This window comes from Ipomoea nil, unplaced genomic scaffold (genome assembly GCF_001879475.1).
Source record: "Ipomoea nil cultivar Tokyo-kokei standard unplaced genomic scaffold, Asagao_1.1 scaffold1043, whole genome shotgun sequence".
In the NCBI taxonomy this organism is placed as follows: domain Eukaryota; kingdom Viridiplantae; phylum Streptophyta; class Magnoliopsida; order Solanales; family Convolvulaceae; genus Ipomoea; species Ipomoea nil.
In genome coordinates, this window is record NW_017617471.1 from 6,583,048 (window position 1) to 6,599,806 (window position 16,759).

The 16,759-nt window shown below is 32.8% G+C and overlaps 1 protein-coding gene and 1 long non-coding RNA gene across 3 annotated transcripts; both read right to left on the reverse strand.

The window, feature by feature from the left end:
• Positions 1-7,992: 7,992 nt before the first annotated feature.
• LOC109180939 lies at positions 7,993-8,924 on the reverse strand. Its single transcript, XR_002054138.1, has 3 exons — positions 8,845-8,924; positions 8,623-8,654; positions 7,993-8,003 (listed from the first exon to the last, which is right to left on the reverse strand). It is a non-coding gene; the product is annotated as an uncharacterized LOC109180939 (long non-coding RNA).
• Positions 8,925-12,357: 3,433 nt separating this feature from the next.
• Positions 12,358-15,349, reverse strand: LOC109180937 (tropinone reductase homolog). 2 transcript variants are annotated; one of them, XM_019330658.1, is made up of 6 exons: positions 15,204-15,349; positions 14,870-15,077; positions 14,102-14,318; positions 13,340-13,446; positions 12,559-12,754; positions 12,358-12,513 (listed from the first exon to the last, which is right to left on the reverse strand). In XM_019330658.1, exons 1-5 carry the CDS (start codon positions 15,290-15,292, stop codon positions 12,563-12,565), a joined length of 813 nt encoding a protein of 270 aa, XP_019186203.1. In that variant the 5' UTR covers positions 15,293-15,349; the 3' UTR covers positions 12,358-12,513; positions 12,559-12,562. The 2 variants fall into 2 exon arrangements, with proteins under 2 accessions (XP_019186203.1, XP_019186202.1); XM_019330657.1 differs by having other exon boundaries at positions 12,358-12,754.
• Positions 15,350-16,759: the final 1,410 nt, after the last annotated feature.

Consider the following 16,759-nt stretch of genomic DNA (forward strand, 5'->3'; position numbering starts at 1 on the left):
ATAAGGCTAAATTATTAATAACCAATTCTATTCAATTTTTTATGCAAAATCTTTCCTAAAAAGACTAATAGTATCTTAATGATTCTTTTTCTTATACTGCTTATTGATTCTTTTCTATTTTTCTGAGTGTAGAAAAAATTCACATCCTAACATTTTCTTCCATTCATTTCTATTTTCCCATATTATTATTAATTTCATTCCCAATATTATTCTATATTGTTTTAGCATACGGCTTCGTTCCATTCATTTCTATTTTTTCATATTATTATTAATTGTTTAGCCGAGAACTTGTAAATGAGGATATTATTTTATTAATTAATATAGAATATAGATTACCAATTAAACTTAAAGTTTTTATTATAATTGAACAATAATATTACCAATTATTATTTGAAGATTTTGTAAAACTGTAAGTAAAATTGTATTACGGATAGGAAAATATATGTACTTTAATTTTAATTTAAATTATTAATAATTAATTCTATTTTATTTTTTTAACAAAATCTTCCTTAAAAATTAATAGTAAAATAAAGCTAAATTATTAATAACCGATTCTATTATATTTTTTATGCATAATTTTTCTTAAAGATTAATATAGTAAAATTAAGCTAAATTATTAATAACCGATTTTATTACATTTTTTTACGCATAATTTTTTATAAAGATTAATAGTAAAATAAGACTAAATTAGTAATAACCAATTCATTTTCTATTTTTTACGCAAAATCTTCCGTAAAAGATTAATAGTAAAATATCTTAATGATTATTTTCCTTATACTGCTTATTGATTCTTTTTCATTTTTCAGAGTGTAGAAAACATTCACATGAATAATATTTCCTTTCATTATTTTCCATACTTTCATATTATTATTAATTTTCTTTCCAATATTATTATTAATTGTTTGGGGGTACGGCTTCCTTCCATTCTTTTTCATTTTTTCATATTACTATTAATTGTTTAGGCTGGAGCTTGTAAAGGATGATTTTTTTTATTAATTAATATAGAATATAAATATAGATTAATATAGAATATACATTACCAATTAAAATAAGTTTTTTTTTTAAATATTATATTGAACAATAATATTACCAATTATTATTATTATTATTATTATTATTATTATTATTATTATTATTATTATTATTGGTTCACATAGTTGAATTATTTGTTTTTTTTTTTATTTAATTATTATAAACATAAATGATATTTTACTAATTAATTTATGATATTTATCAAATTGTATTTTTTAAATATAGTGTTTTATTCATGCATTGTACGGAATTTTATTTTTGTTATTATGAATTTAAAATAAAAATAAAAAAAATAAAAAGATGTTTAAATGTACAATATAATAATATAGTTGGACTTTTATACATTTAGTCAAGTATCTATTTCATAACATACAAAATTAAAATTTAAATTTTGTATGGTTAATATATTCTCTAATCATGTACATATTTAGATAAATTTATAGAAAAAATTCATATAATTAAGTTGATTTATTCCAAATTGTATTTCATATCTATATATGAAATTTAAAAATATGAATAATAAAAACTAAGAGAATTGTACTTAGAAATCAATAAAAAAAATGTAAATTCTAAATTTTGTATGAATAAATAAATATTCTAATTGGACGCATATCCTTATATGATTGTATAATACTTTGTATATACACATAATATTTATTAATATGTATATAGGAAAGTCCTATAATATAATTTCATTAATTATAATTTATATTGATAGATTTATACTTAAAAAATTATATTTAGAAATTTAAAGAGTATATGTATGTATATTTAAAAAAATTATAAATATTCATGTTTTGTTAATTTTAAATTGCATTTCTTTAATTATATTTCAAATTTTATTAATTATAATGTAATGAAATTGTCACGAATATGTCTACGGAAGAAATCATATATTTCTCAATTTCATTAATTATATTAATTATAATTACCAAATATTGTGGCAATTATCACAATAATTTCATTAATTATAAATTTTTTTTCTTCCAATATTTAAATACATTACCATAAAATTACCATAATAATAACACAAAAGAAAGAAAGAAAAATTATGAGAATAATCTATATATATATATATATATATATATATATATATATATATATATATATATATATATATATATATATATATATATAATTAAAAGTAAAATCCTCCTAACCAAGTTTATCCCCAAAACTTAGGGGCATATATATATATATAAATTGCATATTTACCATATATTGCATATTTTGTGTTTATATAGTATAATTTTTGGTATCAAACATTTGAATGGTAATAAACGGGGAAAAATGTCAATATACAAATGATAATTAATTCTTTCATTACTATACTAATTTTAATGGTAATTCATTAATTATTATATTTCACGATGAGTCAGCCTGTTCATGCCCATCATTTTTCAAGAAACATAGAAATGAAATAGTCAATTATTAAAATTGTTTATGATTTCGTTTTTAATTTTTGTCTAAAGTTAAAGATATATATTTTTGGCGATTATAACATTTTGTGTATTAACTAAAAATTTGAAAGTTTTACCTTTTTTGAGATCTCTTACCATTTTATAATTTCAATATTGTGCTATTTTGAACTCATCCATGGTGTATAAATACACTCTATATGATCATACAAAATCCATTGAGGAGACATTTGTACTCAAGAGTAAACTTCTCCTTAAACTAAATTCGGGTGTCAAGAAAATCTCCGTTTTCATTCATAATGATATTCCTATTTCTGAGTCTCTCATCACCGTTCGGTACATCAATGATGTCTGGATTTCTGGGTCTTCCATTGTTCCCTTTGATCCTTATGATTGTGCCTTTGCCAATATTTTTTTATTTGGGTTCAGTACAACGTGGATTTTTTTGAGAGGTTTCTCTAATTAAATTTTTGGTTAAAAATTTATATTTCCTTTGTATTTTATTTTATTACTTTTTTTATTTATTTATACTAATATGTGAATGGAGTAACACAAAATCTAAAATTGTATTCGTTATTTATTTCTTCTTTTTAAATAATCATTATTTTTGTGTTTTACAAAAATTTAGAAAAAATCAAATATAGCGAGATTTTTAATAGGTTAAACAAACACTCTACTCAAGTTGTGATATATATATATATATATATATATATATATATATATATATATATATATATATATTAATTATAAAAATGCTGTAAAATGAACTATGCTTGGTAAAAAAAATCATAGAAACTTGAATGACATGTACAAATCTCGAAGTCAACATACTAACTCTAAGTTTCAGAAAATCTTACAAAATTATCAAAATTACCGTCTTTATCATCCTCGATCGCATCTCTACAATCTTTCATAAAAACTAAACCAATAGAGTTCTGTTACAAATGCTCTTCCTCCTCAATTTCCTTTTGTTGAAGCAGAGCCTCCTTAAGTATCTTCAAACTCATACCAGATGATATAAACTGCAAAACATATTGAAGTACATGAGAATATAGTTAGAAAAATGTAGAAAATTCATACAAAAAGAAAGCAGAGGGATGAGTCTGGGATTCTTTGATTGAAGAAGCCATTGTATTTATAGGTAGAAAATACTAATTCAAAAGGAAAGTATAATAATTTATTTATTTAAGGGAAAGTATAATAATTTATTTATTTAAGGTAATAACATTATTATTATTATTATTATTATTATTATTATTATTTATTTATTTATTTTCCATTTGACATTTACTTACCAAATAAGTTTTACTACAAAAGTTTTGGGGGGAAAATTTGTTAGGAGGATTTTACTTTTATATATATATAGATATATAGATTAACAGTAATCTATACTTTTATAAATATTCAACGAAAGAGGGTTGTTGAAGAATAAGGAGAAAAATGGTGAAATTAGTTTTATAAATATTATAAAATTTTAAATTTGTAATAATTATAAGATTGACTCCGTATTTTTTTTTTAAATCCTTAATTGCATTGATGAACCCTAATAGGTGTGTGTATATATATATATATATATATATATATATATATATATATATATATATATATATATATATATATATCCATGTATACTTTTTAAAAAAAAAAAAAAAAAATAGAAAGGGGGAAGCTGAGCATTACATATACTTGAGTGTAAATATAAATTTCTTTATTATATACACACACACATTGAATTGGTAGCAATTTGTTTGAATCTTTATAGGTGAAGTCATCAATTGCATCATCAATTAATTTATAACGGAAAATATAACTGTAAGTCATTATCTACTCCCATATAAAAAAGGTTTAATTAGCTTCAAAGTAGTAATCAAACCTTCCAACTCTGATCCTATGTCCTCAAGACCTCAACATAAAGCATTAAAAAGAAAAAAAAAAAAACATAACTAAATTTGGGCGTTAGGTAGATGTAGAAGATAGCTCAAAAAGCACCTAACTAAAATTCTTCTATTATAACCAAGATTTATTTTTCAGCAATTCAATTGCCTTTTAAAATTAAAATCTAATCCAAGGGGTCTCCGGTGGAAAACGATCGGATGGTCGGAAATTGTCGCCGGTGACCGGAATCCATCGCCGGAATCCATTACTGTTTGGTTGTTCGGTATATTACCGAACCGAACAGTACGCGGTCCGTACGATTCATTTTGGAAAAATCGTACTGAATTGCCCACCCTAAAGTTAATTACTAAAATGGTCCATCGACTATAACGAAATTACCAATTTGGTCCTAAGTTAACGGATGTCTAATGACAAAACAAACGGAGGACCAAATTAGTTAAGATTTTTAAAGTTAAGAGACTTAATTGGTAAAAAAAAAATAGTCAGCGATCAAATTGATAATTTCGCTATAGTCAATAAACCATTTCGATAATTAACTCATTAAAAAATTTAGAAGTGGAAGGCACCAGCTGTGTGGCCTCCATCGATGAGGATTACCTGACCAGTGATGTGTGAAGCAGCTGTAGGAAGACAAAGGAATGCTACCAATGGAGATATCTTATTAGCTTTTGCTATTGGCTATTGGTTCATAGAAAAAAAAAAGAGAGATAAACATAAGAAATATTACTCAAAAATGATAATGATAGAGAATTACTTTTCTTTTATCTTTTAAAGTGTTTTTTTTGCTTCGCTTATTACTAGCGAATTGAAGCAAGAAATTGCATTGTGGGTGCAAAAAGAAAAAATTGATTTCTAGTTAGCATATTTATAGTTATCATAATTTTATTGAACTTCGGGTTTTAAGAGGAAATTAATAGTTGCGGCTTTGCCTGAGACTGAGGAAAGCCCCATCCCCGAGTCGGTGAAAGCCCAGCTCTTTCGGACTTCAAGTTCCCACTGAGCATTCTGAGTACGGTAACTGAATGTGCTATCTAAACCTGTATCCCATCAATCCAGGTTTATATTAGGCACAAAGTTTGATTGACTAACAACTACTAGTTATTAAGTCCAACCAGACCACTTAATAAGCCTAGTCAACTTACACCACTTAATTAAGACCCTAATATAAAATATATAATATATATTATTAAGGAAAATCTTACAAATTTCACCATACATTATTTGTGCTATTGATGGATCAATTTCCTCTGAATCAAAACAATATGTTAAGTTCTTTGGTGACATGACGGGATTTACTTTATTTACACTTTTGGATAGTGATTGAGAATTTTTTTAATTATTAAAAATGAAAGTGACTTATGATATTGGATTAGATGTAGATCAGAGGAAGATCAAAGTAATATAATGGGGATAATGTTGAAAATGATGGAGACAATGACCAACTAGATGAATTGATGCGTGATATGCAATGTGAGTGCCTCATAAGTTTGAAAGTTTGTTTGAGTATTCAGAAAAACCTTTGTTTTTTGGATGTAGTAAATTTATAAAGTTAGTGCTTAAATTGTATAACTTAAGGGTGTGTTTGGAAACCTGGAAAATGAGTTCTGGAAATCATTTTCCAAGTTTCCAGTGTTTGGATGTGCCTGGAAAATCAAGTCAACGGAAATCATTTTCCGTTGACTTTGGAAAATAGGCTTGTTTTGGAAGAAAATGACTTCCCCTTTTTTTGGGGGGAAGTCATTTTCCAACTTTTACACCAACATCACACCACCACCAACATCATCAACACCATACCACCATCACCACCACTATTGTCGCCGCCACCACCACTATACCCCCGCCACCATCACACCACCACCACAACCACCACCAACACCGCAACCACTACCACCACCACCACCACCACCATACCACCGCCACCACCACCACACCACCACCACACCACCACCTTCACACCACCGCCGCCGCCGCCACCACCACCATACCACCGCAACCACCGTCGCCGCCACCACTACCACCATACCACCGCAACCACCGCCGCCGCCACCACCACCACCACCACCATACCACTACAACCACTGTCGCCGCTACCACCGCCACCACCACCATACCACCACAACCACCATCGCCGCCACCACTACCACCATACCACCGCCACCGCCATCACCACCATACCACCACCACCACACCACCGCCATCACACCGCCACCGCCGCCGCCGCCACCACCACCACCATACCACCGCAACCACCGCCGCCACCACCACCACCATACCACCGCAACCACCGTCGCCGCCACCACCACCGCAACCACACGACCACTGCCACCACCGTCATACTACCACCACCATCACACAAACACCACTACCGCCGTCGCCGCCACCACCAGCATACTACCGCAACCACCGTTGCCGCTGCCACCACCATACCATCGCAACCACCGCCACCACCATCACACCGCCGCCGCCGCCACCTCCACGACCATACCACCGCAACCACCACCGTCGCTACCACCACCATACCACCGCCACCACACCACCACCGTCATACCACCACCAATTATTATTATTATTATTATTATTATTATTATTATTATTATTATTATTATTATTATTATTATTATTATTATTATTATTATTATTATTATTATATAACGAATAACACCACTACCACTACACCACCACCACCACCACCATAATATTTTTGATATATTATTATTTTTTTTTTGAAAAACTTAGCTATTTTTTATTATATTTAAAATTAATATTATATTATTATATTATTATACATGTTGTAATATTCTAAATAAAATAATTAAAATGTTTAATTATACAATTCTACTCATTTTCCAGAAAATGAACCAAACACAGAAAAACAGTTTTCCATAATGCAACCAAACACTGGGAAGGAAAATGTTTTCCCAAAAATGACTCATTTTCCAGAAAACATTTTCCAGAAGTCATTTTCCTGCTTTCCAAACGGACCCTAAAAGCAAAAAATGGGTTGAGTGATAGGAGTTTCACGGGGTCATTAGAACTTTTAAAGGACATGCTTTCTGATGATAATGAACTTCCTTGTTCAACTTATAATGAGGCAAAGAAATTGTTGTGTCCGTTGGATATGCAAAGGATGCGAAGAATTGCAATGACATGCTATTGAGAAATAAAAAAGATGGAAAGTTGAGACATCCCGCCGATTCTCCTCAATAGAGGAACATTAATAGGAAGTTTCCAGAATTTGGTTTTGAAAATCGAAATCTTTGGCTTGGACTTTGCACGGATGCAATGAATCCTCATGGTAACATGAGCAGTCGCCATATCATTTGACCAGTTCTTTCAGTAGTTTACAATTTTCCTCCTTTGGTTATGTATGAAGCGCAATTACATCATGTTGTCGTTGCTAATATCTGGCCTAAACAACCAGGAAAGACATAGATGTGTACTTGACACCACTTATTGATGAAGATTTAAAGATGTTGCATGTGGAATGAATTAATAAGGTGTGACGGTGTTTGATGCTCATAGTCAAACCAACTTCACCTTACGAGTCATGATGTTCTAATCTACACAATAAATGGCTTCCCAGTAACTTTGTGATGAGGGTATATTACTAAAGTGGCTAATAAGGCATCCCCTATTTGTGAAGATGAAACACTTGATCTTTGGTTGAACAACTTGACTAACTTAATTGTGGTTGTCTCCAATTAATTATGGATTACTATTCTTTTGAATATTGTGTTGGTCAGGTGAACAACGCTGCAATTAGTAAGATGGGAAAATCAACGAATTATGAGGCATATGAGTTTTCACAAATAATTGAAACAAATGTGGAGTCATCACCCTACCACCTGACACAACTCGCATACCCTCTCCTGAAAGCCACTGGAAATGCCAGCGTCGTCTTCATTTTCTCTCTTGCAGGCCATGTTGCATTGCCTGCATTCTCTGTTTGTGGATCCTTCATCCATAAACAGAGAATGCAGGCAATGCAACGTTGCATGCAAGAGAGGAAATGAAGACGACACTGGCGTTTCCAGTGGCTTTCAGGAGAGGGTATGCGTGTTGCGTCAGGTGGTAGGGTGACTCCACATTTGTTTCAATCATTCGTGAAAACTCTTCTGCGTCATAATCCTACTACTACAGAAATGATATACGTATACGTCACTAATTAATAGAAGACGGTTTTTTAAATAACCACCTTCTAATATATGTTGTTATACTACGACACATAATAGACGGCGGTTTTTATATAACCGCATTCTATTATATACTATATCACTTCCCCATCCTACTAATTGCAGCGTTGTTCACCTGGCCAATATAATTTTCAAAAGAATAATAATCAATTGGGACAACCACAGCTAAATTGTGTCCTTTATCAGCTAGAATCACAAGGTGAAATTTACATTGTACATATATACTTTCAAGTAGTAATTGTAGGTTTTTCTCCGTCGTCAATAAAAAAACAAAAAGAGTGATTAAACCTAAAGCCAAGGCTTACAAGGATGTCGAGCTTGCCATTGAAGACGGAAGATACAGTATGAATGAGGTGTTTTCTCTGTTCTCTAGAGGCCAAGTCGCCAGGGCCGGATTTTAGGCTGTGCAAGCTGGGCTACCGCACAGGGCCCCCAATTTTAGAGGGGCCCCAAATTTTAGAGGTTCAATATTTAATTTTTACCTAGCTAGTTTAAAAATAAAAATTAAAAAGTTTTCAATTAAACTTTAAAGGTTTCATGAAGAGATGGTAAGAATGTGTATTTATTGTATTTTAACTTGGAGGTCAAAGGTTCGAAACTTGCATGTATTAGTTTTAAAAATTATGATTTTGGTAGGGCCACATTTATTTACTAGAACAGGGCCACCAAAACTTAAAATACGGCCCTGCAAGTCGCAGACTGAACTGGAAACTTTGAAGCCTTTAGCTTGCCATTAATGCACCTTGTGGTCGAGCTCTTTCTGATTCCGAGAGCACGCAGGTATGAACCTCCGCCCCGAACCCAGCCAGCTCCTCCACTATGAAAGCCCTAAAACCATGTATGCATGAAAAGATAAAATCAGATCCGATCCAATTTATACTATGATCGAATTGGCATCAATTATATCACCCAATTACAATAATGAAATGTTCAATAATATTGCATGGACGTACGGCTGTATATAACTAAATATAATCCAACGCAATTCACGACACTTGAATATAATCACAGTTAGTTGATGATAATATAAATCTAATGGTTGTACTATACGGACGTATAATAATGCATGCATAAGGTTTTATTTGTTTAAAAATGGACTTTTGCTCATAAGAGAAAAAATTAGAGTTTGTATACCATTGGAGAAATAGAAAATTGAAGACGGGGAAAAAGAGAATATGTTTACTTAGCTTGTTATTTGTTTGAAGTGAAAAATAAAGAGTGGCAAACGGAGAACTAAAGAATTCCAAAAAGAGGTGCCTACAATTCAAGAGAGGGAATTAGTCATTGTGTTTGACGGTGGAAACTTCTGAGTATACCCAAAAGAAAAAAGAATTCCAATATAAATGATCAAAGCTTTAATTTGTTGGTTTAGATATGAAAATTTTCACTATTGTGTTTCACAGTTATTATAACATTTGCATACATCTTTGTGATGAGGAAGGATTATTAGATATTCCTACAATATCTCACAGGCGTGCGGACGCGCACACATATATGTGAAAACTTGTTTTGGTAAAAATTGGGATTAAATTTCAATCATTGATCTAATCCAAATCAACGGTTCAGAATGAAAAAAGAATTAAAACAAATGTAGTGGCATTATAGTAATTTATTGTAAGTAAGTTTGCATGTTTTTGTATTTGGTGCATTATTTCCCAAATTGAGTACATATTGTTCCTTCTTCAAGTTCATATTTTTTTTTTCTTCGGGTGCGTAGTTTCCTTTAAGAGACATGAATATTTCAAGTAAGCATAGTGTTAATCAAATCCGACAAATAGCCAATACAACTTGTTTTCATTCAGCAATCTGCATCAAAATTAAACTAAGTGAAAAATTAAAACTGATCAACATATTTTAGGGAAATATGAATCAAGTCGATTTAATCACAAAATAATATTTATATATATCCACACGAATATGTGAGACCTAGACATTAAACCTAGCCTTGTAACATATGAAACAACAAGACCATTATGTGAGACTTAAATTCGAATTTTAAAATTAAAATTAATAAAAAATTAAATCCGTAACTGTTGAATTTAATCTCACACTAGTCTGTTGGCCTACTGCCATGGTTCGACCCCAAGGCCTGTTGGCCTACTGCCATGGTTCGGCCCCAAGGCCGAAACCATGCTGTCTCAATTCGGCCAAGGCTTGGCCGAACTGAGCATGAGGCCGAAAGATGTTGTCTCAGTTCGGCCAAGGCTTGGCCGAAATGAGCATGAGGCCGAAGCCCAGACCGAAACCATGCCGTCTCAATTCGGCCAAGGCTTGGCCGAACTGAGCATGAGGCCGAAAGATGTTGTCTCAGTTCGGCCAAGGCTTGGCCGAAATGAGCATGAGGCCGAAGCCTTGGCCGAACTCAGCATCTCGTTGAAAAAAGATACTGAAATCTGGCATAAGCCCGCGGGCCAGTTTTCCGCCGGCATACACGAGCCAAGCCTGAATCAAGCATTTTCTGGCTCAATTTGGGATTTGATTTGAACCCCCCCCCCCCCCCCCCTGCGCGCCAGAGAAAGCATCTATGCTCTACAATTCAATAAGCCTATAAAAGACTCTTGTATAAATAGTGGTGCAAATCCATTTCCCAAACCAATGTGAGACAAAAACTCATTCTTTTTTCCTTCATTTTTCCAACTCAATGGATCTACTTTGAGAATCAATATCTCATTCACCCATTATCCGTTTTGAGCGTACAATATACCAATCTCTTCGTCTCACTACGAAAACCCGAATCCACTTTGACCCGACCCAAATCGGAAGTGGACCCTACTGATAATTGTACCACAAAATAACCACTTAAAATGTCATTTTAATGCTATTGTTTCCAACAATCCCCACATGAATGAAAAATTGATTTTCAGGGTATTTTTGAAATCAGAAACAACTGTGTTCAACGGTACGGTCAATCCCTCATAGGATTGGTAGGGGTTACCGCACCCTTTGAACCTTCCTTTGTGAAGATATGTTTACTCTGATCTACTGGCTGTACAGTAGAACACGATGTCTTTGAGCCGACTGCCGTTGTAGATGATGACATATCTCACACAGGAACGTCCCAACCGTGCTCTGTTCTCATGACTGTGCCCATTTTGGTCGTGGGTCACCGTTCCTGGTTTTGCTAGAGTTTGTGAAGAATTGAGTCCTATTCAATTCTCATTTGAAGCGACCCTTACTTCTCTCTCACATAGGTGATTCTTTTTCGAGTATTCCGCATCTAACTCTGTACTTAACCAATTTTGACTTAACTATCGCAATGCACACAAATTGAAGGTACGAGTTTTTCCAATTAAGAATATCCTCGAACAAATGATGTAGCCTTTCCGCGACACATGTCTCTGGTACCGCCAGAATATGACTAACCCAATGCCTCTGGTACCGCCAGATACCAAAGCTGTCATCCCCATGAGAGGGGCCATCTCTGCTTCATGCCACACTGCTCACTTGCCATGTCTGCAAATTAAATACTATACGTTTGATCCCACTGCACTGGATGGTCTGCTATTATGGCTATTGGCTGATACTTACAGGCCCATTAATTTATACTATGATCTAATTGGCATCAATTATATCACCCAATTACAATAATGAAATGTTCAATATTGCTTGGACGTACGGCTGTATATAACTAAATATAATCCAACGAAATTCATGACACTTGAATATAATATAATCACAGTTAGTTGATAAATCTAATGGTTGTACTATACGGACGTATAGTACTATTATTTATAATAATGCATGCATAAGGTTTATTTGTATAAAAATGGACTTTTGCTCATAAGAGAACTTTTATTATATCGCAACTAATAATGGATCACATATTTCAGTATAAGAACCGTATAATGGGTCCCGATAATTGAGTACCTACCAGGTATTATTATTATTATTATTATTATTATTATTATTATTATTATTATTATTATTGAGCACGACTATATCTGATCTTTTATGGTCCGAATTGTGGCATTGGACTGGATGATTACATATAGTGCTAAAAATTAAAAAAAAAAAAAAAAAAAATTAGAAGTGGAAGCCTCCAGCTGTGTAGCCTCCATCGATGAGGATAACTTGGCCAGTGATGTGTGAAGCAGCTGCAGGAAGACAAAGGAATGCTACCAATGGAGATATCTCATTAGCTTCTGCTATTGGCTTCAGTGCAGTTCTCATCATAATTCCACCATACACTTTCAATATTGATGGATCAATTTCCTCCTGAATCAAAACAATATGTTAAGACCCTTGGCTAAGGTGAGATTTATCCAATGTCCACTTTCTAAATAGTGGTTGATGGTTTCTCTAATCAATTTAATGTTTTGGTTGAGATGAAACACATATTTCAATTTAGTATATGAGTTTTACATACACTGTGCGCATTTAGTGCAAACGCGAAAGACTTTAATAATAAAGAGTTTATCGCACTTTTGGTCCCACAATTATAGTGGCACTATCATGATTGATCTACAACTTTCAAATCTTGCAATCTCGGTCCATGATTATTATTTTTTTGCAAAAATGTTCCTTCCGGCCCATTTTCTGACAATTTCAATTCTCACCCGAGTAAGAATCATTTCCAACAAAAATGGGTCGGAATGACCAATTTTGCAAAAAAAAAAAAAAAAAAAAAAAAAACAATATTTGTAAACTGAGATTGCAAGGTTTGAAAGTCGTGGATCAATCATGATAATGTCAGGCCACTATAGTCGTGGAACCAAAAGTGCAATAAACTCAATATATAATTAGTTACTGAGTAATTAATTAGAGTAAATAATGATGGTTAAAACTAGGTAGGAATCTTACGCGTTTTATGGGTGCAGTCCGTACGCCAGATGGGGAAACAGCATTGACTCTGATGCCATCATTTCCCCATTCGCATGCCAAATTCTTCGTAAGCTGATTAATAGCAGCTGCATATATATACAACATATGTACAGTGATATAATTGTAAGTACTTAGTTTATGTAATTTATTATAAATAAGAGTTAATATCCAAAATTGTCCTCGACTATAGTGATTTTTCTCAATTTCGTCCTAAATGACTTTGGTGACCTAATATAGTCCCAGACTTTTGTGTTTCGCTCAATTTAGTCATCCGTTTGTTATTTCGTCAAATTGGTGTTAAATAAAGAGACAATTCAATAATATCAATATTGACCTCTCTTTACTTTCAACCTGCGAAGTGAGAAATCTCTCTTTCTTACAGGAATTACACCCAGAGTTACTCTCAGACCTACGAATCAAATTTTATATTCGCAGCTTTAGAAGTGATTCTGGGAGTAATTCGTAAAAAAAAAAAAGAGGGATTTCGCACTTCACATGTCTATGAATAAAGAGATGTCAATATTAAAATTACTGAATTGTCTATTTATTTAACAACAAATGGACAGAATAACAAATGAGGGACTAAATTGAGCAAAAACACAAAAATCTGGGACATAATTGAGTAAAAACACAAAACTCTGGGACTACATTAAGTCACCAAAGTCATTTAGGACAAAATTGAGAAAAACCACTATAGTCGAAGACAATTTTGGGTATTAACTCTTATAAATAATTACGAACCTTTGGAGGATCCATAAACAGAGAATGCAGGCAATGCAACGTGGCCTGCAAGAGAGGAAATGAAGACCACACTGGCGTTTTCGGTGGCTTTCAGGAGAGGGTATGCGAGTTGCGTCAGGTGGTAGGGTGACTCCACATTTGTTTCAATCATTCGTGAAAACTCTTCTGCGTCATAGTCGGTTGCTTTCTCCATCTTACTAATTGCAGCATTGTTCACCTGACCAACATATATAATGTTCAAAACAATACTACTCCGTAACTAATTGGACAATAGTCTATTGATTTTCTTAGTTTGAATGTACTGCTAAGTTATGAGCAATATAAAGAGTTAATACCATATGACATCATCCGAATATAGTGGTTTTGCCACATTTAGTCCTAAACTTTCAAATTGAGTCCTTCGACTTTCAAATTTAACCATTCGTGGTCCTAGTTAACCACTTATGGTCATTCAACTATTAAATTTTAACCAACCATAATCCTTTCAAGAGGACCACGACTGGTTAAATTTTGAAACTTGAAGGACCATGGGTGGTTATCTTGGATCACAAATGGTTAAATTTGAAAATCGAAGGACCACAGATGGTCAATTTGAAAGTTTAAGACTACGTGGCAAAACCACTATACTTAGAGGACTTCCGATGGTATTAACTAGCAATATAAACTTAGCTTTCTCGACTAGGACTATAGGTTTATTCTGTGCACATTTTCAGATAGTTGCTGTATAATGACCAATTAAGAGTTTTTAAACCAAAAGTCAGGACTTACAAGGATGTTGAGCTTGCCATTGAAGACGGAAGATACAGTATGAATGAGGTGTTTTCTCTGTTCTCTAGAGGCCAAGTCGCAGACTGAACCGGAAACTTTGAAGCCTTTAGCCTGCCATTGCTGCACCTTGTGATCGAGCTCTTTCTGGTTCCGAGAACAGGTATGAACCTCCGCCCCAAACCCAGCCAGCTCCTCCACTATGGCAGCCCTAAAACCATGTATATATGCAATTATTGTCGTTAGTTTAGTCTGATCTTCTCCTCAAAATATAATGATAGGATTCTGTATGTTAGTTTCAGTTAGTATATATAATGATGGAATTATGAGTAATTACCCAATGCCTCTGGTGCCTCCAGACACCAAAGCTGTCATCCCCTTGAGGGACCATCTCTGCTTCATGCCACACTGCTCATCACTTGCCATGTTTACCTGCAAATTAAATACTTTTAATTTGATCCCACTGCACGTACTGGATATATGGTCTGCTATTATGGCTGATATATACTTACAGCGGCCCCTTTGATTTATACTGTGAAAGATTGGCAGGCATCAATTATATCACCCAATTTGAATAATGAAATCTTCAATATCACAAATAAGGACGTACGGCTGTATATCACTAAATATAATCCAACGAAATTCATGACACTTTAGGGGGCGATTGCTTCAGGACATCTTAAATTACCTAGGTAATATGAATTTGGTAATGTTATATTACCTTGTTTGGTTCAAGTTATAAGATTACTAGGTTATATTACCTGAAAGTTGATGTGGCGATAATGTTTTAAGGTAACGTGATTACTCCTATTTTCTTAAGTAATTTTAGATTATCATGATTTATTCCAACATTGCCCTTGTTAACTAATCCTTATATAATATATGTTTATACAATCAAATATACATGTGTGCATATTTATATATTTAATTTTTGAGTTAATACCCAAAATCGTCCTCGACTATAGTGGTTTTTCTCAATTTCGTCCTAAACGACTTTGGTGACCTAATATCGTCCCAGACTTTTGTGTTTCGCTCAATTTAGTCCTCCATTTGTTATTCCGTCAAATTGGTGTTAAATTAAGGGACAATTCAGTAATGTCAATATTGATCTCTCTTTACTTTCAACTTGTGAAGTGCGAAATTCCTCTTTCTTGTACGAATTACACCCATATTTACTCTCAGACCTGCAAATCAAATTTTATATTCGCAGTTTTAGGAGTAATTCTGGAGTAATTCGTAAAACAAAAAGGGATTTCGCAGTTCACATGTCTATAAGTAAAGAGATGCCAATATTAAAATTACTGAATTGTCTATTTATTTAACACCAAATGGACAGAATAACAAATGAGGGACTAAATTGAGCAAAAATACAAAAATCTGGGACTAAATTGAGCGAAACACAAAAGTCTGGGACGATATTATGTCACCAAAGTCGTTTAGGACGAAATTGAGAAAAACCGCTATAGTCGAGGACGATTTTGGGTATTAACTCTTTAATTTTTTTAGTATTTAAGTATTGATATACATTCATACATATAAATAATAAAAAAAATACATACACACACATATATATTATTGAGGACGTTATTGTAATTTGATTCATATAACCTAAATTATAATCTTTAACCAAACAATGTAATATTATATTCCACCATCCAAACCAAACACATAAAATAATCTTACATTCCCAAAATCTCACATTACTGGAGATAATCCTATTACCTGAGGTAATCCGATTACCTTAATCCAAGATTCCATGAACCAAAGACCCCCTAATATAATCATAGTTGATAAAGCTAATGATTGTACGGAATATTATTATATTTATTTATAATAATGCAAAAGGTTTTACTTGTTTAAAAAGGGACTTTTGCTCATTGGAGAAAAAATTAA